This window comes from Peromyscus leucopus, chromosome 3, assembly GCF_004664715.2.
Source record: "Peromyscus leucopus breed LL Stock chromosome 3, UCI_PerLeu_2.1, whole genome shotgun sequence".
In the NCBI taxonomy this organism is placed as follows: Eukaryota; Metazoa; Chordata; class Mammalia; order Rodentia; family Cricetidae; genus Peromyscus; species Peromyscus leucopus.
The window spans coordinates 147,204,608-147,229,466 of record NC_051065.1 but is presented as its reverse complement, the minus strand read 5'-3'; the positions used below and the strand labels follow the sequence as shown (position 1 = coordinate 147,229,466).

Below are 24,859 nucleotides of genomic sequence, written 5' to 3'. Positions count from 1 at the left end.
TGAACTCAGGACCTCTGGAGGAGTAGCCAGTGCTCTTAACCTCTGAGCCATCTCTCCAGCCCCAGGTTTTGGCTTTTTCAAGACAATGTTTCTCTGTGTAGCTTTGGAGCCCATCCTGGAACTCGCTCAGTAGACCAGCCTGGTCTCCAACTCACAGATATCCACCTGCCTCTGCCTTCTGAGTACTGGGATTAAAGGCATGAGCCACCACTACCCTGCCTGAAAATTTTAATATATACGTATCATTTCTCCTGGTGTTGTGATTGCATTCTGTTAACTATGAACTGTTGCCTTGAGTATTTGATGCCTGCTGATCCCTTTCAAAGGGGAGTTACTTATCCTCCCAAACAGCTGACGTCTCCAGTACTCTTCAGCCACCTAAACTCATTTTCACAAGCTTAGATGATTCAAGTTGAGCTGCTGGATCTGGAACTGCTCATCTGTTTCTGTTTGGCCTTTATGCCTAGGCTGTAAGGACCCAATTCAACCTTAGGGCAAATTATAGTGATTAATGTGGTTATTTGATATCAAAATGATTGTTTTCTTTAACAAAGGGTATTAATATTTACAGAAAAATTAGAAATGAGATTCATTTTGGGAGAGGTACAAGACCAAATCACACTTTATATTAAGGAACTAAATCTTTAAAAAGTACTATTTGTCATTTTTGCTTTAAAGTATTTATGAAAGAAAAATCCATCAAAGAGTTCAGAGCTTACATTAGAACATGAAGAGGGTCTGCGGCCCCTGCCAGCCTAGGCATATCATCTTGACTGGCTTCAGCTTCCCACACCATAGCTGCATTTTTCCAGCCTCTGAGAAGGGCAAAGAAGGACAATCAAGGTCACACATCAAACTGTTATTCCTCCTGTTATGATAGGTCTGTCTTTTCTACACCAATCCTCATATAAAGAGCAGGATAAATCTGTTTCAAAGTCCTGCAGAAGGATCATGCATTGAAGACTCAGTTTTACATCTAGCTCCCTGGAAAGGCTAAAATGTTTTCCGTTCAACTGCACACCTGAGTTGGACCAACTCATGACCTGCCTGTTGCCCAAGCTTTCCATTTTTTTCTTACCACTTACTCTGTTTGATTTTGTATGTTATCTGGGACTGTTCTTCTGTTGGACTTTGTTCTATCACCTCATTGCTTTATCAAGGTGATGTGGAGCATGATCTAGAAACACAGGACAGAAGGAGGGAAGGAAGCAGACAGTGGAGTTCAGGGTTCCCAGTGAGCTGGAGCAGACAGCACAGGCAGAGCTCACACAGGTGAGGAAAAGCAAAGGCAGCCTTAAGCTGCTTCTCTGGTGCAGCTGTGGGGAGTGTTTTCTCTCTCTGCACCATCAGATGATCCAGTCCTTCAGTGTGCATCTCTTCCTCCCTGAGGAAGGAACTGGAAACACATGGTAATGTGCATAACCACTTCCCCCTTTCCCCTTTATGACTAAATCACCCATGCACCTAAGCCATGTACAGCAGAAATGTTCTAGCCTTTAAATATTGTTACTTAAAGTCTGTTTAAAAACTTTAACATGCTGCCCCCCCCCAAAAAAAAAAACACAACAACAACAAGAAGTAGAAGAAGAAACCAGAAGACAGATCTCTCCGGCTTGAGGATTAGCAGGGGTAATGTTGTGAAAATGACCAGCCTATCAAGAGCAATCTCCCGAGTCAATGCCTAACCCTTAAAATTTTAACACCGTTTTCAAAGAAGTTGAATAAATAATCTTAACTTCCATCTGGAGATACAAAAGACCCAGGATAGCCAAAACAATCTTGAACACCAATGACAAAAACAAAACAAAACAAAACAAAACAAAACCCTGCAGGAGACATCACCTTCCAAGACTTAAAGTTATAACACAGATCTTCAGTAATAAAGACAATATAATACTGGCATAAAAACAGACTGAAAAAGCTACTTCAGTTCTGACAAAGAGGCCAACAATACAGGTTGGAGAAAGGACAGCATCTCTAACACACAGTGCTGATCACACTGAACAGCTACATACAGAAGAACAAAACTAAATCCTTACTACTGATCCTGCACAAAACTCAACTGCAAGTGGATCAAGGACTTTCACATAAGACTTCGGACCCTGAATCTGATGGGGCAGAAAGTGGGGGATATGCTTGACTTCAATAGCACAGAAAAAAGACTCTGTGAACCACTCCAATTGTCCAGGCATTAAGACCAACAATTAATAAAATGGACCTGATGAAACCAAAGGCTTTGGAACAGTGAAGGCTGTCCATGGAATGAGAAAAAAATTCTTTACCAGCTATACATCTGACAGAGATTTACTATCTAGAATATACAAAGAGCTTTAGAAAAAGGAAAGTACTCCCCCAAAAGGAAGGAATTGAACACCTCAATAAAAAAGAAAGAAAACAATGTAAGAAAAAGTTCTTAGTGCCAGGTGGTGGTGGCGGCGGCGGCGGCGGCGGCGGCGGCGGCGGCGGCGGCGGCGGCGGCGGCGGCGGCGGCGGCGCACGCCTTTAATCCCAGTACTGGGGAAGCAGAGCCAATCAGATCTCTGTGAGTTTGAGGCCAATCTGGTCTACAGAGCGAGATCTAGGACAGGCACCAAAACGACACAGAGAAACCCTGTCTCAAAAAAAAAAAAAAAAAAAATTCATAGCCACACAATTTTAAAATTCTTTGAGATTTTTATCTCCCCCAGTCAGAATGATTAATGTAAAACAAAATAAAAACAGCAATAATGAATCCCAGCAGCAATAAATGCTCAGTTGGATGTGGGAAAGGGGAACACTTATTCACTGCCAGCAGGAGTACAAACTGGAGTAACAATTGTAAATATCAGTGTGGAGTTCCTCAGAAAGCTAAAAATAATGTCTGCCACATGACCAAGTTGCACCTCTCTTGGGTACTTAACCAAAGGACTCCGTATCCTAGTGACACATGTTCATCCATGTTCATTGATGCTCTGCTCACAATAGCCCAGATAGGGAACAAGCCAGGATGTCCATCAGCTGACGAATGAATAATGAAAATGTATATTTACACAATGGAATATATCAACTGTTAAAAAAGACAAATTATGAAATTTTCAGGTAAATGAATTTAGCAGGAAACATTCATTCTGAATGAGATAATCAAGACCCAGACAGACAAATATTGCACATTTTTTTTCTCAGTTGAGGATGTTAGCTTTAAATCTTCAGATATGTGTTTTGTTTGTAACGTCCATAGAGGCCAGGAAATTTCTAAGGGGCCAGGAGAAGGGGCTTTCAAAGGAGGAACAATAGAATGTAGTGTATAAAGTGGTTAAACGGGAATATGTCTGCAGGTGCAGAGCCTCTGAACTCAGCCAACATGAGAAGGAATCCATGCTTGAGGCCCCTTCTTGTGGGAGCCAGAACCCTGAATGAGTGAGCGAGCAGAAGGTCCTCATGGACAGCCTGGTGTGACACCTCAACACTTGAGGAGGTGAGTGTGGGCCCCAGTGCAGTGTTAGCTCCAAGTCAGGTTGGGATCCTGGGACGCCACAGACTGAGGAGAAGTTCTTCACAGAAGGTAAACCAGTCATCGGTTCCAGGAACCAGCCAACGCAGAGAGTGTGGGAATGGAAAACATGAGGTGGGAACTCAGTGACTTTCAAGAGATCGAGGAAATCCTTGCTGGAGTGTGGAAGAACTGGGCTGTTAGAGCTCAGGCAGTTAAGGGGGGTATCCATGCCTCAGATAGAGCTGTCATCAGTTCCACGGATTGAACAGGGTGAAGACATTGTCCCCATGAAGTCGGACAGTCTAGGGTGTATACTAGCTAGCTACCTTTGGTTTGAAGATAGCTTCCGTCTATGGGGGCGACTTGAATGTGGTGTTAAAGCTTCAGGTAGGCTAAGACGCAGCTCTTCAGGTTGTGGGAGTAGGAATTACAGCACAAGATGGGAAATGGAGGCTTTATTGTAGAGGTCAGCTCAGATTAAGTGCCAGAATCTCAACTCTGTGAGGAGTTTGACTTCTCTAATGGCCTGGTTCCTCTTTTCCATTCCTTCCTGTTTTCTTCTCTCACCCTTTGAATTCTTGGTATCTCTATGATGGTAAAATGATCCTGGGTGCATTCTCTGCCTGTGATTCTCCCTTTGCAGGTCAGGGGACTGGACCTCATGCTGCAGGCTCAAGGCAGCTGTCTGTTACTGCCTCTCATGTCTAGCTGGTATTGGGATAACTTGTCTCTTGTTCAGGACCTGTTTTAAGGAAGGGAGGGCAGGGGAAGATTTCTTCTCAACACGTTTTCAGAAAACATTAACAAGAACCTCAGAAATAAATTTGATACCACAGACATGGATGCAGACTCTCCTCCAGGTAAGAAAGCATTTTCTGCTGCTCCTAGTTAGTGATGAAGTGAAGAACAAATATGACGTTAGCCATTGGCCATGCCTCTGGGCCACTGGAGTCTCAACCAAGTGTGTTGCCTGTAGATAGTTGTAAAAGGTTGTGGGATTGTACTATGGAGAAGGAAGGTGTTGTCTTTTACCATCTAGAGAAAATCCCACCATACATGTTATTGTATCTTTTCTACATATAAATAACCATATAAATTGTTTCAATTTTTCATGCTATACTGATTTCCCCCTCTATCTGGTGACATGTCATAGTCTGTTGGCATCCAGGTGTTGAGTAGTTTTTTTCACTCTCTCCCTCATGTGATGGGGACAGAACCTAGGACCTTACCTATGGTTGGGAAGTATTGTAACTCTTTTAGAAGTGGTGACTAAAAATGTGGTGACTTTATCACAAAATGTGACTTCTTGACTATTGCATATTGAAATGGAAGCAAGCTGGAAGACTTTAAAAGTATATAATGGAATACTATGTATGCAATAACAATGAAACTGATAAAGAAGATACAATGACATTGAAAAATGTTCGTCCAGATGTGTTGGCACAAACCTGTAATCACAAAACTCAGGAATTAGAGGCAGGGGGTTTGCTGTGAGTTTGAGGCCATCTTGTACTACATAATACATTCAAAGTCTGCCTGGGGTACATAACAAGACCCTGTCTCAAAAATAAAACAAAAAAAAATCATAAAGGAAAAAAATCATGATATAACGTCAAAGAAAATGATGTTCACAAATTAGTGTTTATGATGTTCCAGATGTGGAAAATATATATTTATATGTAAAAGCTTTAAATTTGTTGGAAAGATACATACCAAAATATTGACAATTATTCTCAGTGTCAAGAATGAGTGATTTTGTACATATTGTAATGTTTCTATAATTAACCTGATATTTTCTATTCGCATTTTCCTATTTCAAACATCATGTTACTAGTGTTTTATCATTAACTGAAAGAGAAGAATAGGAGAAAGAAGAAGAAATAGGAACAGAGCTGAAGTAATGAATTTGATTTATCTTTCAGCTCCTCAAAAGAAGACCATGAGTCATGAAAGTTTTCACAGATTCTCCAAGTTGCTCCTCACCTCAATCACAATATTTTTACTGCTATCGAAAATCATACTCTCCATTGCTCTGATCAGTAAGTATGCCTCTGAGAGAAGCGAACAAGAGAAAGAAAGGTACTCATTAGACAGATGGCGACCCAGAAACCTGGGACAGATACTCTCTGGAGGGATGGATGATATTGAGAATTTCTCTCTGTTTTAAAATAACTCTTCTGTAAAAGTCATTCATTCTCATTGGAGAAGCATGCATTTGTTCGTTGGTGTCACAGAGTGAAATCCTGGGGCATCTGTGTTAGGATCCAGTAATGGGGACAAACTTGTATTTCCTCATCAGCAGCATTTGGACGCATAGACATCTATATTTTGGAATGAGTAGAGGGATGAGAAGACATGGACAGAATATTCCAGGGACAGTGTTCCACTGGAGTTCATTCTAATCATTTATGTTTTGTTCTAGATTGTGTGAGACCTGGAAGCTAATTTAGAAAATAGTGGAATTCTTTGTAGATTGGTCTTCAAATTTATTAATAATTAAAAACATACACTATATTTTATGTAGATGTTTTATTTATTCATTCAATAATTAGTAATATCCATTTACTATATATTGGGCAGCATGTCAGAGAATTCAGAAAGAGCTACAGTTTCCAGTCTCAGGAAATTTAGAGAACAGTCAAGTGAACCAGTGCTTTAAAAAATTGCATGGGAAATATTCTGCAGACAAGAATTACTTTCTTCTGCCACTTGGGACTAAAAGCTTCCCACACAAATCATCCCCCTCCATTAAGCTCTTCTTTGATAGATATTTCTTCTGATTCTTTCCCAGGATTTTGCATTCATAGCCCCATAGTTAGAGAATTAAAGACCCAGTTTCTCTGTCTTGTAGCTTAACATGTTCTAAGTTTTCTTTATGCTATTTTCTTCATTCCTACTCTACCTTACTCTTAAGTTTTTCCTACAATATATTTCTATTTCCTACTTTTCTTATTTTTCACAAGTAAATTAAGAGAGAGACAGAAAAAGAGAAATTTTGATAAAGAAGATTCTATGCTGCAACCTTATATTCAGACTCCTTCCAGGCCCCTTTTTCTTTTTCTCCTGAGGATAACCCCCCCCCTTTTAATTTTTTTCACTACAAAATTGGGTCAGACCAACTGCTTACTGCCAGAGTCTAAACTTCTACTTTCACCAAGTGCTCTGTTCACTGGCACCATCTGTGGGGGGTCATCACACCCCCACATTTCCCCAGAGTACTCTTGAGCAGAAGCAGCAGGAAATATTAGATAGAAGGATAGAGGGGAGAGAAAAAGATAGAAAATACAGGATAGACTTGAGAGGGCCTGGATCCTAATCCATCACTCCCTGACTGTCTGCGTCAAAGGAATATGAAGAGATGGAGCAAAAGACCGACCTCCAGCACAGCCAAGTGGAGACCATCTCAGACACCTGGTACTCAGGCTTGTGATCCAATCATCTTTTTTATGCAGACCTGCTGGGTAAAGCCCTAGGAAACCTACATGGGCTCCAACAATGGAGAACTAAGCATGAAACTGTAGGGGCAGACAAAACTATCACAAAATAGTGCATGCCATATTTCAGGGCATCTCCTTTTTTTAATTTTATTTTACAATACCATTCAGTTATACATATCAGCCACGGGTTCCCCTATTCTCCCCCCTTCCACCCCCCCCCCCCCCCCCCAGCCTACCCCCATTCCCACCTCCTCCAGGGCAAATCCTCCCCCAAGGACTGCAATCAACCTGGTAGACTCAGTTCAGGCAGGTCCAGTCCCTTCCTCCCAGACTGAGCCAAGTGTCCCTGCATAAGCTCCAGGTTTCAAACAGCCAACTCATGCAATGAGCACAGGACTTGGTCCCACTGCCTAGTTTCCTCCCAAACTGATCAAGCCAATCAACAGTCACACCTATTCAGAGGGCCTGATCCAGCTGGGGGCCCCTCAGCCTTTGGTTCATAGTTCATGAGTTCATGTGTTTCCATTCATTTGGCTATTTTTTTTTCAATAATTGAGTAGAACTGAAATTTATTATAAGCCACAGTCATCCTAGGAACCTCCATACTATATATATAGCCTCCATGGTTCTATGGGCTGTGGTCTGATTGTTCTTTATTTTATATCTAGAATCCACTTATGAGTGAGTACATACCATGACTGTCTTTCTGGGTTTGGGTTACCTCACTCAGGATGATTTTTTTCTAGTTCCATCCATTTGCCTGCAAATTTCATGCTTTCATTGTTTTTCTCTGCTGAGAAGCACTCCATTGTGTATATGTACCACATTTTTTTCATCCATTCTTCCATTGATGGGCATCTAGGTTGTTTCCAGGTTCTGGCTATTACAAATAGTGCTGCTATGAACATAGCTGAGTATGTATCTTTATGGTATGAATCAGCATTCCTTGGGTATAAGCCCAAGAGTGGGATGGCTGGGTCTTGAGGTAGTTTGATTCCTAATTTTCGGAGAAACCGCCATACTGATTTCCACAGTGGTTGTACAAGTTTACATTCTCACCAACAGTGGAGGAGTGTTCCCTTTGCTCCACATCCTCTCCAACATTGACTGTCATTGGTGTTTTTGATCGTAGCCATTCTGACAGGTGTAAGGTGGTATCTCAGAGTCGTTTTGATTTGCATTTCTCTGATGATTAAGGATGTTGAGCATTTCTTTAAATATCTTTCAGCCATTTGTAGTTCTTGATTTGTGAATTCTCTGTTTAGCTCTTTAGCCCATTTTTTAATTGAACTGTTCAGTATTTTGATGTCTAGTTTCTTGAGTTCTTTATATACTGTGGAGATCAATCCTCTGTCAGATGTGGGGTTGGTGAAGATCTTTTCCCATTCTGTTGGCTGTCTTTTTGTCTTATTGACTGTGTCTTATGCAGGGCATCTCCTTTAAATGTTATTTTATTTAGTAGCTGTTGCTGAACCACTAACCAACTTAAAATGTTGTAGGTTAATTGAACTATTTATTTAATTCTTTCTTGGTGGCTTGGCCGAGACTGGTCTCTCTTGGAGATTCCCATGGTCCTAGGTGAACTTACTCATTCTCATGAAGTCATACATCAGTGACAGACAACCCAGCTTCACACGGCAACTTCAGACTTTCAGGATGGATGGAGCCAGTAAGCCAAGCTAAACATGGAGCCAACATGCATTTGCTTTTTGTGTATTTTAGTGGCTAAAGAACTCTTAAAGGCAGCTGAGATGAGGTGATGTAGATTAGACCAGTTTCTTTGTAGGGAACTGCAAAGGCATAGTCTAAATGAATATTTATATAGGGAAGGATAAGAAGTGTGTCCAGTTTTGCAACATGCCACAGTTATGGAGATCCCCTAACAAATATGAAGCAGAACATGAAATAATTAAAACGGACTTAGAGAAGTGTGCTCTTACAGAGGTGTGAAAACGAAGGGAAGCAGAAATTAGGACACTAATTCAGAATCCATTTGAGCAGTACTTTGGATTTGATCCAAGGATCATGCTAGTGATGTACAGAAGAGGAGATAAGTTGAACCAAAAGGAGGTGACGTTTTGGTCAATATTGATAACTGAGAATAGGGGACACAGGAGTGAGATATGACTTTAATATTCTGTTTAATATTCAGCAGTCATGAAGTTATTTGAAGAGGAAGAAGATGAATAGAAGGTTTAAGTTGGAATATGATGATTTAAATTTTGATTATATTCACCTAAATCTCAGTTGCACAGTTTAGTTGGTTGCATATTAAAATATTTTAGGATAGAGGCATACATTTTAGAAGACCTTTGTAGCAGATAACAAAAACAGCCTAAAAAACAGAACAACCACTTCTACCCCCACCCCAACAACCCAGGACAATGAATATTAATAACACAGAGGAATTTGGAGGAGAAAGAGCGATAAAGCTGGAACTGGGTGCAATGCTCCATTTTAAAAGAGGTGGATGGATAAGGAAATGAGTAGGAAAGACAGGAAACAGCAGCAAACAGGACCAGGCAAAACCTGAGGGAGCCACTGTCTCCCAACAGTTAAGGAGGAAGAGAAGTGGGCAGGGAAATGTGAGAAGTCCCACAGGAAGATGACTGATCCGTGGACATGAGGAGCAATGTAGTTCATGGAATCTAGTTCATCTCATGACATCTATTTCAGGAGTGTTTGGTAAATGAGCAGAAGGGAAAGCCAGAATCTAGTGACTCCAGGAACAAGTGGGAGATGAGGAAGAGAAGAAAGAAAATTCAATTTCTAGAGGAAAAGTGAGTTAGGTTTAAGTTAGGAACTCGGTGAAAGTGTGGGGGCACTAGGAAGTCAGAGCTAGCTGGGGTGGAGGGAGATACAGGAAAGAAGAGGATGAAAACAAAGTCCTTTTGATCAGTGTTGGGCTTTTATAACTTCCGTGATCAGGTAACCTGGAACTGCTCTGGATTAGCTCATTTCTCCCTCATGTTTCCTGGGCTATGCACATACTTAATAGAACTTACCACCTTAGATGTAGTCTTCAGTGTGTCCTCTATTAAATGTTGAAGAGTCCCCAGGTCATGGATCTGTCCTGTCCTTCCAGCTCTTCCTGAAAACATCTGTGGTCATAAATCGCTAGGAGCAGGGTAATACTGACTGTGAGTTGATGAAAAATTGTCTTTCTTTGTGGTAAGATCCCATGTAGTCCAGGCTAGCTATGAAGTAACTAACTAACAAACCAACTAAATTAACCAACCCGCCAACTAAACTAAACTAATTAGCTACTAGCTAAACCAACCAACCAGCTATACTAACTTGGATAGTTAAAGTACCTGAAACTTCCATTCTTCCTCATTCTAATACCCAAGTGTTAGGGCAACAGGCTCCACACTCTGTGGTGATGGGGAATCTGTCCCAGGCAGACTCTAATGACTCAGGTATTTGGACATTTATACATTTTGTTTTAATAAAGAATGTAAGAAAATAAAAGTAAAGAGTCAAATGTTAGCACTACCAGAAAAATTAATTGTTTTTATTCTTTTTTACAGCTTTGTTTAAAAAATATTTTCAGCTTCTTGATGAAAAAGAAGTTAAAAAGGAACTGAATTACCCTGAGTTGGAGTGTAAAAAAGAGCATTTCCTCTCGAAAGGTAAAATTTAATGTGCCTAAAATCAGCATTTCCAGCACGATTCTCAAGTAGATCCATCAGCAATGAGCACTATGGAGACATGACGTCATACCCCACACTCAGTACCAGCTGCCTGTGGAGTCCTTTTTAGAGGTCTCCAGTCAGACATAATTGGGATGTGTGGTCCCTAGTGTCAATAAAGCAAAGTTTCAAGGAGGAGAAGCAATACGTGACTGAGCAGAATTTTATTAGAAACAGAAAGGAGCTCCAGAAAGAATAAAGCAAATCTGCTGGTGTGAATGTGAGTGACTCTAGGGAGTCATGCTCAAAGATGTGTGCTTAAGATTTCATTTTTAATTAATATATGTATATATGCACGTGCCTGTGTGTGGGTTGGTGTACATCAGTGCAGTGTCTGCAGAGGGAGAAGAGGGTGTCAGATCCCTAGAGATTGAGTTAGATGTGGTTGTGAGTCACAGATTGTGGGTTCCGGGAACTGAATTCCAGTCCTCTGTGATAGCAGTACACACTCTAACCACTTAGCCATTTCTGTAGTCCCTCAAGTGTTTTCATAAGTGTGTGTATGTGTGTCTGTGTTATGATCTTGTTGCATTTTCAGTTACAGTGTCTACAACCTGTAATTTACTCAAGATTTGAATAGAGAATTTGTTTTTCTCATAAACTAAGCTGGAAGGAAAATTGGTGAACGTGTATTACTTAGATTTAGGAAAGAGAGGAAAGTGCTTAACGCTATCCATCAGTATGGCCCTGAGTAAGCAAAGATTCTCAACTGTCTTTGACATCTGTATTTGAGGTGTCTTTGGAATACACCATCTGGCCCTAAACGGAAACAGTTTGTTTACTGTCTTTGTCAACAGACCTTTTGGGAAACACATGTTTTCCTAGACCATTTCAGCTTGTCTGAGGTTCCTGCCTTTCTCAGCAGATCTCTCTCTCTTCACTCACTGGATCCTTTGCTGTAAAGAAGCCTGCAGTCCTATTCAGGGAATCTTTGCCTATGCCTACATCTTGATCTCTTGTCTTTATTTTTTTTCTGTAACAATTTCAGGGTTCCAGGCTTCACAGTAAGGTGTTTAATCCATTTAGAGTCTGTTTTGAAGTCAATTTTTACACAGAATAGCTATGGATCTAGCTTCATTCTTCTGCACATCGGTACCTAGTTTTCCCAGTACAGTTTGTTGAAGAGCCTATCTTCCTCCGATGTGTATTTCTAGTGAAAAATCCGGTGTCTGTAGCTGGTTGGGTTCATGTTTGTGGTTCTCTTTTGTGTTCATTGATCAATGTGTGTACTTTTGTTGTGGTACCATGCTCTATAGTGTAGCCTAAAGTCAGGTCTGGTGATACCTCCAACATCATTCTTTTTCCTTCAGGGTTGCTCTGGCTATCCAGGTTTTTTTTTTTTTTTCATTTCCATATGATTTTTGAGAATGTTTTGTTCATTTATCTGATGAAGAATCTTGGAATTTCTATGGGGACTTCATTCATCTCTAGATATTTAGGGTTTTAACGTGAGGCTTTATTTTTGTTTCATTTCAGTTTTTCTGCCCTTGAGGGTTCACTGATATCTCTGTTGCCTTCAGGATGCAATTAACACCCCTGAACACTTCAAATATATTTTTCAGATAAAAGTTTCCATTCAGTTTTTTTTTTACATCTTTCTTTGTTGATGATTTACATATTTAAAAACCTTGTTTCTAGAATGTTTTGGTTTTCTTCTTGTAACATCTATCATGGGCATTTTAAAGGTTTTAGATAAACCTATAGTTTTGTTATCTTGCTTGTTGTAATATGTTGACTGCCACTTTTATCATCACTAATTAAAAATATCTGTCTGCTTAGTCTGAAATTTTGCTGCCTTGGTTAATGGCATCTATTGTTTTCATGTGTAAATATGTATATATTTATGTAATATGAGAACTTTCTGGTTCTTGGTATGATGAGTTCTATTCTTTGGAGACCCAGACTGTTTGGCATTATGTCCTCAGCGTCTGAGTGTCCTTATACTCTGTTTTCCTGACAGCACCCCAGTAGGACAAAGGGGCCCTGACATTAGTGTCAACAGAAATAGACTGATGTTTCTTGGACCCTGACAGAGAGGGTTGTATCTGGAGAAATCTGGAGCCCCAGCTTCCATGTGGTCTCGACATCAAGCAGGTTTTAAAATGACTCTATGACATTTCACTTACAGTTTCTACTACCCCCCAAAACAAAGTCTGGAACTGTTGCCCAAAGCATTGGAAGCCATTTAGTTCCCACTGCTACTTCATTTCCACTGACTCGACATCTTGGAGTGAGAGTAAGGAGAAGTGCTCCAGCATGGGTGCTCATCTGATGGTGATCCACAGCCAGGAAGAGCAGGTGCATCCTGGGAGAGAGTGGGGCCTGGGCCTGGCCTGCTCTCTGCCTCTTTTTACTAAGAGGGAGTTGTGTTGACATGGGTGTTGCTGATGTGGCAGAAGCTTTTCCATCAGGAAGCCGGGAAGGTTGCTTCAGCCTTGGCATTCTACACCTTGCCCCTGCTTCAGTGAAGCTGAACAACCCACAAGGAACCATGGCAACAGAAATGCAACATCTGAGGTGGAGGGAAGGATGAAATGTTTCTGCTTGAAAGAGCAGTTTGTGATTTCAGCACTCTAATGCTTCCTGTAGTACCCACTGCCTAACAGAGGAGGGCGCAGAGCTGACTCGGGAATGGGGATCAAATCAGGAGAGTCACAGCCAATCATCAGAAATGAAATATCTGAGGTTATGAATGGAGAATGATTTAATCTGCTAAATTTTCTCATGCACAACTTTCAGGAATGATGTTGGGGAAGAAAAGAGAGGAGTGAGTCTGAGATGAGAATTCATTATGATCACAGACAGAAATTGTTTTCAGTGTCATGGAAATCAGACCTCTGAGTGATGACTTTGTGTCCTGGTCAGCCAGAGAAGATGGCACTCCTGGGATGGGGGTGGCTCTTCTATTCCTTGATCCTTTCTTTGTTCTCTCATCTGTGTGTGACCAGAAAAAGTCAGTCAAAGTATCACAGTGTACCTCTAATATGATAGTTAATGACTATTAGTCTATAATTTGAAAACTGTTAAAGGACTTAGAGAGATGAATAGGATTTGATTATTATGTATTTCCATAGGTGCATCATATTGGACCTATAATTTTGTATGGTTAAAATAACTTTTAAAAGATCTTATAAAAATTCTATAATTGAAAAAGAAGCACTCCATCCAGGCTGAATGCTTTATCTTTGTTTCCTCTTAGGATTTCATCACCAAGATCCTGGATCCTAAAGCTGATTATTATATTGGCCTTTCGGATCCAGGTCACCGACAGTGGCGATGGGTTGATCAGACACCATACAATAAAAGTGCCACGTGAGTCTAGAGTTTCCTAGAGGGTTCCTGTGTCCTGTAGCATGAGAAGACTTTAGGGTGTTCCAGCTGTTGGTTATGAAACTAAAACAGCTCACTCCTGGTGTGAGTCCCGGCGATGGAGTTACTTTTATCCCCATTTCCTCATCAAGGAGTCCTGTGAGACACATGTCATTGATATTCTCAGGACAGATGAGGAAACTGAGTTTGAAGAATATAGCATGATAAGTACCCAGGGCAACCAAACAAGGTGCTACACCATGGTGGGTTTTATTATTCTTTCAGTCTCTGTCTATATTTAACAATAATATTTGATTTATTTTTATTTGTGTGTATATCTGGGTCTCTCTGTGAGTGTGTGCCCTGTGTATGTGGGTGCTCATGGAGCTCAGGAGAGGGTGTTGGATTTCCCAGAACTGAGGTCACAGGTGGTGTGACTGTGCCAATCTGTGTGCTGGGAACAGAACTAGCACACTTTCTGCAAAATCACAAGCACTTTTAATTTCTGAGTCATCTCCCCAGCTCTCATTTATAGCATTATAATAAAAATCAATGTCAAGATCATAACTGATTATTTCTCATAAATCAAAAGCCTGCATTCTGATATTGTTATGTGTTGTATTTATATAATTATTTAAAAACTCTAGTATCTTAGTATGTTCCAATATTCTATCCTGATTTCGGTTGAGATATATTTAGTAATGCTATTCTCATTCTCATTCTTTGGAGAAGAAAAGTAGGAATCAAGGAGGTAAAGTACTTGTCTTAGATATTAGAAATAAGTAGACTATTTAGATATTTTAAACATCTTTTCAGTCTCTAAAATAAGCCTATTGGAAAATGGAAAAAAATAACCCTTTACTAAAACACAGGAATAAGGAGAGACCTTTTCATCATGTAAGTAACCACATGGAATGACAGTCCCTGGGTACCAAGACCTAGGGATGAAGTAGAATAAAGTAGCCCCTGGGATGTGTTCTGGGAGAACAGTTAAGTAACAAGCTAAGAGAATATTGAGTGAAGTGGCCCTGTTTTCCAGGGACATGTCAGACATGGGTAGTGGAGAACGGTTGGTTTGTACACACCTGAACATGATTTCCACAAATTCCCACCGCATCCTCTTCCTGCTTACTCTTGTTTTCTCTTTCCCATCATCACTGTGGGAAACACCCTGATGCTCTTTTCTCCCTTTCAGGTTCTGGCACCGAGGTGAGCCCAACAATAAGAAAAATAATGAAGAATGTGTTGAAATTAGTCATCTATCTTCTGGTTGGGGCTGGAATGACACCCCTTGCAGTGGTAAAGAGAATTCAGTTTGTCAGATGAAGAAAATATATTTCTGAATCAAGCTTTTTCATGGACAATGATTGCATTTTATCCAGCATTACACAGATATTGCAAAGGTCTTCTTGTGGAAGAGATGACCATAGAAATTTAGGTAGACAACCAACAGTTATCCATATGATAATACTGGTCCCCATATATACTTATTTGTTCATCCTTAGCTCTTTATATAATGAGAATTTCTCATATACCAGAGTCTCGAGACTCTACATGATCCATTTGTGTATATGTAGTAGCACACTAGCTTCTCTGTCCATTCTTAGATTCCTAAAGTCTTATTTGATGATAGAATTGTATGGTGTGAACCCTCTACCCATTTCTCTTTCCTTATTCCTCTCTCTTCAGATTAGTGATGTATAATTGACAAATAAATTATGTATATTTACATTACACTGTCTTGACTTGATATGGAAATGTATTGTGTAATGGCTACCACAATCAAGTTAACAATACCCTCTATTATGTAATATTGTTGTCTGGTGTGTGTGTGTGTGTGTGTGTGTGTGTGTGTGTGTGTGTGTGTGTGTGTGTTGTTAAAACATTTAAGATCTTCTTAAGCAATTCAGACAGACAGGGTGACATTGGTACCTATTGTCACTTTGATCCTCAGTGCTTACTCAATTTTCTCTGGCGGTTTGTGCCCTTCCATCAGCATTTTCTTGTGTCCCCCAATACCTGCACTGCCAGGAACCTCTCAGGAACATGGTACCCATGGCTAGTGTGTCAGGTGCTATGGATGACGTAAGGCTGATGTGGGCCTCTAATGGTGGCTGATCCTGTCTGAGTGACCTTCCTCAACAGCAAGTGTAAGAAGATGACAGCCAACCTTCTACTGGCACCACCTGTTATTCTTGGTGTCCCAATTTGTGCCTGATGCATTAGGGACAGCTTCTGCCCTGTGGATGAACATTGAGGAGAGCCATATGTTCCATGGAAGACTGTATGTTGTTTAGCATTTTGGAAGCCCTTTCAGCTTCTTCCTAAGAGTATTTTGAAATAGAAGTTGACTGGATGGTATCATTAATTGTTGACATTTTGAAATATATATATGTATATATGTATATATATTTGTGTATGCATATGTTACTTGTTAGGGCACTTGAGATTTAGTTTGATACATAACACTTCAGGCAATATTTTAGTGTATATCATCTGAAATTGTCAGTGCACAAGAAAACAATACCACTATCACTCTTAGAAAATTTAACAGCTCTTTTCTGATATGGTATGTGATATTGTTTGTATTTCCTCAGCCATCCCCAAAATGTTTCTTATGGCTGTTCTGGTTATCCATAGCTGCAAACATTTCATTTACTAATTAAATTATTCTACAAGTTCAGGCCATGACTCCATGAGACTGTCCTCATTTTAGACTCGAGCTTCAAGTTCAGGAGTTCCCAAGGATGCCATTACTTCAAGTCAACTGTCTGCAGAGTCCCAGGATCCCATGATACCTGCAGATTTATGAGCTGCTAGGATGACATACTGAACTAATGATTCTGTTCTATTAGAATTATAGTTTTTTTTCTCTTTCACAACCAAGACTTCATTGGTTGAGTACACAGACATTTCAATTCTTTAAACATGGACCCAAACTCTAAGAGTCAGACATCGTGTTCATGTACCCAAAAGAGCCATGTGTTGTTTCTCTTTGAACTTACTCCAGTGATGTTCCATCCTAAACTTGGCAAAATTTCCCTAAGACCTCATATAACAATCAAATGCTCACAATCTTTAATTCCACCAACTCACAATTTTATGCCACATACAGTACATATTCAAAATTTCAATCTTTCACAGCACATTATCACAATTGTTAGGAAAATGGACTGCCATGACCAGAGACAGTTCTGACAGGGCAAGAACCGAGGAGTGGTTTTTTAGGATACAGTTCTACTAGAAACATGAGACCAGAAATAACTGAAAATATTCCAGACACAAATGCATGACCAAGACTCCAAATTACCATTTAGTATGTTTTGTGTTGTAGGATATAAAACTAGCCCCCTCTAGGGAATGTTATGGTGACCCCTGAGACAGTCACAGCCTCTCCTGATTCAGTATCCTGCTATTTTCTGGCTGTACCAAAAATTAAACAACCAGCAAGTGATTTAACTTTTAAAAAATGGGATGAAGCGGAACTTCCTCCCACCTTTTAAAAACGTTTCTAGAGCTACTAAAAAACTCGCATTTACAAAATAGTTGATAAAAAATATTCCTCTGGGTTGTACAAGAAGGGAGGCAGAGACTCTGATAGACACGATGGATGGTTAGTCAGACTTGGTTTCTTTCTCTTCGACTTCAGAGGCTGGACTCTGGTTTTCAGCCTCTCCATTTTCTGCAGGCACATCTGTGGTTTGCTAGTCAGCCACCTCTCCCTTTTTGCCCCTTGCTCCCCTCTTCCCTTTTGTTTGCACGTTTTTGTCTGATGATTTATCCTTTCCCGTGGCCGCCTTCCACCTTGGCAGGGGCGGGCTTGGGCAACAGCCCCTGGGCGCTCCGCTTGGGCTCTGCCTTTCCCGCTCCATCAGTGCTAACTTTCCTCTTGGGCATCCTGGCTGCGCTGGGTGGGAGGCACTTGTAAGGCTGAACTCGCCTCGGCCGCCACCGCATATATATATTATGTAGAGAGAAAGATACTAAGCAGAACTAAAGTGAGGGACATATCAGGGGAGGTCAGAGGTCCTATAAAGGGAACTTCCATTGATCCCATGGATGCATTTCCTTCCCAGAATGTTAAAGAGTGGCAGTATACAGAATAGGCCAACCAGTAGGCACTCAACTGAGCTCTGATGTTCAGAGATTGACCAGGGTCCATTATAAAGGTGTGAGTGTTTGGTTGATAAGAGAGTGGACTCTGTCTTCAGCATCACTTCCCTGTCAGGGTGAGCATCTCATGGCTCAAAGGCTCTACACTTTAATCACATGGTCATTGTTTCTGAAATGGTGAGCTCCCACCATGAATCATCTTGTTAGCATGAGCTATGAAAAACTGAGCAGCATAAGGCTTCATGGCCTACCATGATAAAACAGCCTTCCCAATAATTCCAAGAATTCCAAAGAATTAGAGAGGTCACTGTAGCATGAATCTTAAAAGTTCTTATTAATAAAATCAAACCTGTGCCAGGTATTGGTGTAAAATGGAAGATCAGAGAAACAGAACAAGCCACATCTAACCTCACCTGGCCAGCTTCTCAAGCTGATCTTGTTTCCTCAGACTGGAAGCCTCTGTGTCCTCATATCCAAATGGTTCTCAGCTGAACTGCTGCTAGAAGCCTGAAAGCTTAACCAGCCAAATGCTTAACCAGCCAATTGCTTAACCAGCCAAATGCCTCTAGATTCTGGTCCTCACGCCTTATATATCTTTCTGCTTTCTGCCTCACTCCCTGGGATTAAAGGCTGGCTTTCTGGGATTAAAGGCGTGATGAGTCACCATGTTTGGCTGTATCCTTGAACAGAGGGATTTCTGACTCTGGAATACTAGGATTAAAGGTGTATGCTGCCACTGCCTATCTTCTATGTTTAATATTGTGGCTGTTCTGTCTCTGTCCACAGGTAAGTTTATTAGGGTGCACAATATTTTGGGGAACACAATATCACCACAGGTCACCTCCCAATACCTGGTTAGAAGTCCAGAGAAAGTCTTTCTTTGACAGGTCAGGTGTAAATGATATGACTACAGATGTAGGTGAACAGGAGAATGTGCATTGTCACTGTCCCAGGCACTCCCACACTGCTTCCTGACAAACCCCTTGATGTACATGACAGATAGCCAACACTAAACCCATACGACACTAATTTAGTTCAATACCAAACATAAGTAAAGCACAAGTTTGAGTATTTTAGTTATATATGTGAAGTGCTCTATCTGCATGTATGACTTCCTGCCACAACAGGGCATCAGATCCCACTAGAGATGGCTGTGAGCCACCATGTGGTTGCTGGGAATTGAACTCAGGACCTTTGGATGAGCAGCCAGTGTTCTTAACCACTGAGACATCTCTCCTGCAAAGTTTAATATTTCATGCTTGTGTTGCAATAGTACCTCTTTTCTACTGACAAGACTAATGGTCTATTTTGAAACACAAAACAAAACATCTCCTGAGCAAACAGGAAAGGGGTTAGGTGTAGGTGCTAGGCTGGTTCCAGTGCTTCCAAACTCCTCTGTAGAAGGGCTGGTTCAACATCTTTGATCCAACTTCCTTTATACAGAGTATTCTTTCAACCTCAATTGGCTGGTTTGTCCAGGTGACTTTCACTGGCCATAGAATGAGAATGAATCTGATTCTCTAAATACGGGAGGCTATTACACATTCAATTTACAAGAAGGTGCCATTCTCTATGATCCTGGCTCCCAAATAATAAATGTGGAAAGAACCTGAACAGAATTACAGTGTCCCGTAGCTAGACCCTTAGGACATGCACAAATGCCAAATATTTGTTGTTGGAAGTCACTTAAATAGTGTGTATGACTTATTTTAGTGTATGTGAGATATGATAACTTTAGAAATATATTTTGCTGAGAGGGTGAAAACCTGAGCATTTGTGGCTGGCATGAAGTGTTGTGTAGGTATATTTGTCACTATGGAAATAGTCATTAGTTTAATAATTAGACAGGACTTTCTGTTCTATCACTATGGAAATAGTCAATAGTTTAATAATTACATGTTTATGTTCTTTCATATCTGGTTGATTGTTTTTTCTTGCAGCACCTCAGTTACTTAGTAACTTGCTGAATAAAGAATGGTGTAGGGAAGGCAAGGCAGGTGTCTGTGGAAGGGTCAGGTGTGGGGCAGCAATGGTCTGGTTCAGGGTCTGGGTGACAATACTGAGGGTTGGACTGACAGCAGAACTGGAGCCCAAGCAGTGAGGGGATGTCAGCATGCTGGTGAGAAAGTGTCTGGATTCAGGAGAGAGTCTCCAAGCAGCAGTCTGGTGTGAGACATCAGAGCCTGAGAGGTGAGGAGGGAAGCTATGCTATGGAATGTTCACTTGTAGGGAGTCTGTGCTCCAGCATGTGTGAGGAGATTATGAACTCATTAGGTCACTTCCTGTGGGGAGTCAGAACAGTGAATAGGTGAGAAGACGTTTCTGATGGAGGAACTGAACCTTTAGAGAGGTGAGGAGTTCACCTGTGTATAGTGAGGAGTGCACCTGTGTAGAGCGAGAAGGGCATCTGTATATAGTGAGGAGTGCACCTGTGTATAGTGAGGAGTGCACCTGTGTAGAGTGAGGAGTGCACCTGTGTATAGTGAGGAGTGCACCTGTGTATAGTGAGGAATACACCTGTGTATAGTGAGGAGTGCACCTGTGTAGAGCGAGAAGGGCATCTGTATATAGTGAGGAGTGCACCTGTGTATAGTGAGGAGAGCACCTGTGTATAGTGAGGAGTGCACCTGTGTATAGTGAGGAATACACCTGTGTATAGTGAGGAGAGCACCTGTGTATAGTGAGGAGGACACCTGTGTAGAGTGAGGAGGGCACCTGGGTAGAATCAGGAGGACACCTGTGCAGGTTGAGGAGGACACCTGTGTAGGTTGCGGAGGGCACCTGTACAGAATGAGGAGGGCATCCATGCATAGTGAGGATGGCACCTGTTCAGTGTGTGGAGGGCTCAGGTGGCCTCTCATGGTGAGTGCTGCACCCATTGTGCATTATGAAGAAGGTACCTATCCAGGGTGAGGAGGGCACCCGCCATAGTGAGGAGCGCACCTGTCCATAGTCTTTGCTCCATACTGGGTTGGATTCAGAGACACAGAAGACTGAAAGGAGCTTCCTTGCAGAGGGCAGTGCAGACATGTGTAAAGAGTGTCTCTATTAACACCCTGGAATACTTCATATATATTTTTTGGATAAAAATTTCCATTCAGCTCTTTACATCTTTCTTTGTTGATGATTTACCAAATTAAAACTTGTTTCAAGAATGTTTTTTTCCTTGTAAGCAATGTTGAAATGTTGACTTTTTTTTTAGTATTGTACTTTCTTTTATTTTATTTTAATTTTTTTTACAACACTATTCAGTTCTATATAATAGCCACAGATTCCCTTGTTCTCCCCCTTCCTGCCCCCTCCCTTTCCCCCCAGCCCACCCCCTATTTCCACCTCCTCCAGATCAAGGTCTCCCCCGAGGACTGTGATCGACCTGGTAGACTCAGTACAGGCAGGTCCAGTTCCCACCTCCCAGACTGAGCCAAGCGTCCCTGCATAAGTCCCAGGTTTCAAACAGCTAACTCATGCAACGAGCCCAGGACCTGGTACCACTGCCTAGATGCCTCCCAAACAGATCAAGCCAATCGACTGTCTCACCTATTCAGAGGGCCTGATCCAGTTGGGGGCCCCTCAGCCTTTGGTTCATAGTTCATGTGTTTCCATTCATTTGGCTATTTGTCCCTGTGCTTTATCCAACCTTGGTTTCAACAATTCTCGATCATATAAACCCTCCTCTTTCTCACTAATTAGACTCCCAGCGCTCCACCCAGGGCCTAGCCGTGGATGTCTATATCTAGATTCCTCAGTCCTTGGATGGGGTTTATGGCCCAACTATTAGGGTGTTTGCCCATCCCATCACCAGAGTAGGTCAGTCCCGGCTGTCTCTCGACCATTGCTAGCAGTCTTTTGTGGGGTATCTTTGTGGATTTCTGTGGGCCTCTTTAGCTCTTTGTTTCTTTCTTTTCTCATGCTGTCTTCATTTACCATGGTCTCCTATTCCTTGTTCTCCCTCTCTTTTCTTGATCTAGCTAGGATCTCCCACTCTCTTTCCCTCAACCCTCGCCTTTCATTACTCCCACTCAATATCCAGGCTGTTCATGTGGATCTCATCCATTTCTCCGTGTCTTTCTTGGGGTCCTGTTTTCCAGGTAGCCTCACTGGTGATGTGAGTAGCAGTCCAATCATCCTTGTTCTACATCTAGCATCCTCCTATGAGTGAGTACATACCATATTTGTTTTTCTGAGTCTGGGTTACCTCACTCAGGATGATTTTTTTCTAGATCCATCCATTTGCCTGCAAACTTCATGTTGTCATTGTTTTTCTCTGCTGAATAGTATTCCATTGTGTATATGTGCCACAATTTATTTATCCATTCTTCAGTTGAAGGGCATCTAGGTTGTTTCCAGGTTTTGGCTATTACAAACAATGCTGATATGAACATAGCTGAGCAAGTGCTCTTGTGGTATGATTGAGCATTTCTTGGGTATATGCCCAAGAGTGGTATAGCTGGATCTTGGGGGAGATTGATTCCCAATTTTTTAAGAAAGTGCTATATTGATTTCCAAAGTAGTTGTACAAGCTTGCATTCCTACCAGCAGTGGAGGAGAGTTCCCCTAGTTCCACATCCTCTCCAGCATAAAGTGTCTTCAGTGTTTTTGATCTTAGCCATTCTGACAGGTGTAAGGTGATATCTCAGAGTCGTTTTGATTTGCATTTCCCTGATGATTAGGGATGTTGAGCAATTCCTTAAATGTCTTTCAGCCATTTGAGTTTCCTCTGTTGAGAATTCTCTGTTTCGTTCTAAAGCCCATTTCTCAATTGGACTGTTGATCATTTTGATGTCTAATTTCTTGAGTTCTTTATATATTCTGGATATCAGCCCTCTGTCAGATGTGGGGTTGGTGAATATCTTTTCCCATTCTGTAGGCTGTCGCTTTGCCTTATTGACCATATCCTTTGCTCTACAAAAGCTTCTCAGTTTCTAGAGGTCCCATTGATTGATTGTTTCCTCTCAGTGTCTGTGCTACTGGTGTTATATTTAAGAAGTGATCTCCTATGCCAATGCATTCAAGACTCCTTCCTACTTCCTCTTCCAGCAGATTCAGAGTAGCTGCATTTATGTTGAGGTCTTTGATCCACTTGGACTTAAGTTTTGTGCACGGTGACAGATATGGATCTATTTGCAGCCTTCTACATGTTGATATCCAGTTATGCCAGCACCATTTGTTGAAGATGCTTTCTTTTTTTCCATTATACCCTTTTGGCTTCTTTGTCAAAAATTATATGTTCATAGGTGTGTGCGTTAATGTCAGGGTCTTCAATTCGATTCCATTAGTCCACATGTCGGTTTTTATGCCAATACCAAGCTGTTTTTATTACTGTAGGTCTATAGTAGAGCTTGAAGTCAGGGATTGTGATGTCTCCAGAGGTTGTTTTATTGTACAGGATTCTTTTGGCTATCCTGGGTTTTTTGTTTTTCCATATGAAGGTGAGTATTATTCTTTCCAGGTCTGTGAAGAATTGTGTTGGTATTTTGATGGGGATTGCATTTAATCTGTAGATTGCTTTTGGTAAGATTGCCATTTTTACTATGTTAACCCTGCCTATCCATGAGCATGGGAGATCTTTCCTTTTTCTGACATCTTCTTCAATTTCTTTTTTCAGGGACTTAAAGTTCTTGTCATATAGATCCTTCACTTGCTTGGTTAGTGTTACCCCAAGGTATTTTATGTCATTTGTGGCTATTGTAAAGGGTGATGTATCTCTAATTGCCTTCTCAGCTTCTCTGTCCATTGTATATAGGAGGGCTACTGATTTTTTTTTGAGTTGATCTTGTATCCTGCTATGTTGCTGAAGGTGTTTATAAGCTTTATCAGTTCCTGGGTGGAATCTTTGGGTTCACTCAAGTATACTATCATGCCATCTGCAAATAGGGAAAGCTTGACTTCTTCCTTTCCAATTTGTATCCCCTTAATCTCCTTATGTTGTCTTATTGCTCTGGCTAGAACTTCAAGTACTATATTGAATAAGTGTAGGGAGAGCAGACAGCCTTGCCTCCTTCCTGATTTTAGTGGAAATGCTTTGAGTTTCTCTCCATTTAATTTGATGTTGGCTGTTGACTTGCTGTAAATTGCCTTTATTATGTTTAGGTATGTTCCCTGTATTCCTGATCTCTCCAAGACTTTTATCATGAAGGGGTGTTGGATTTTGTCAAACGCCTTTTTTGCATCTATTGAGACGATCATGTGGTTTTTTTCTTTGAGTTTGTTTATATGGTGTATTACATTGATGGACTTTCATATGTTGAACCACCCTTGCATCCCTGGGATGAAGCCTACTTGATCATGGTGGATAATTGTTCTGATGTGTTCTTCGAGTCTGTTTGCCAGTATTTTATTGAGTATTTTTGCATCAATGTTCATGAGGGAGATTGGTCTGTAGTTCTCTTTCTTTGTTGCATCCTTGTTCGGTTTAGGAATCAGGGTAATTGTAGCCTCAAAGAAGGAGTTTGGTAATGTTCCTTCTGTTTCTATTATATGGAACAATTTAGAGAGTATTGGTATTAACTCTTCTTTGAAGATCTGGTAGAATTCTGCGCTGAAACCATCTGGTCCTGGGCTTTTTTTTTTTTTTTTTTTTTTTTTTTTTTTTTTTTTTTTTTTTTGGTTGAGAGACTTTTAATGACTGTTTCTATTTCCTTAGTGGTTATTGAACTATTTAAATAGTTTATCTGGTCTTGATTTAACTTAGGTATATGGTACCTATCCAGAAAAATGTCCATTTCTTTTAGGTTTTCCAGTTTTGTGGAGTAGAGTTTTTTGAAATCTGATAATTCTCTGGATTTCCTCAATGTCTGTTGTTATGTCCCCCTTTTCATTTCTGATTTTGTTGATTT

The 24,859-nt window shown here is 40.9% G+C and overlaps 1 protein-coding gene across 1 annotated transcript; it reads left to right on the top strand.

Annotated features, from left to right (window-relative positions):
* The first annotated feature begins 3,693 nt into the window (after positions 1-3,693).
* Positions 3,694-16,509, top strand: LOC114706467 (C-type lectin domain family 4 member A-like). Its single transcript, XM_037204152.1, has 7 exons — positions 3,694-3,859; positions 4,116-4,332; positions 5,395-5,511; positions 10,440-10,541; positions 12,730-12,899; positions 13,801-13,913; positions 15,106-16,509. Exons 2-7 carry the CDS (start codon positions 4,311-4,313, stop codon positions 15,251-15,253), a joined length of 672 nt encoding a protein of 223 aa, XP_037060047.1. The 5' UTR covers positions 3,694-3,859; positions 4,116-4,310; the 3' UTR covers positions 15,254-16,509.
* Positions 16,510-24,859: the final 8,350 nt, after the last annotated feature.

What these genes read in the sequence shown, in the direction of transcription:
- LOC114706467 (XM_037204152.1), top strand. Translation starts at nt 4,311, where the DNA reads ATGGATGCAGACTCTCCTCCAG. An exon ending in GGATGCAGACTCTCCTCCAG is followed by an intron (nt 4,333 to 5,394) that starts GTAAGAAAGCAT and finishes TTTATCTTTCAG; the next exon opens with CTCCTCAAAAGAAGACCATG. An exon ending in ACTCTCCATTGCTCTGATCA is followed by an intron (nt 5,512 to 10,439) that starts GTAAGTATGCCT and finishes TCTTTTTTACAG; the next exon opens with CTTTGTTTAAAAAATATTTT.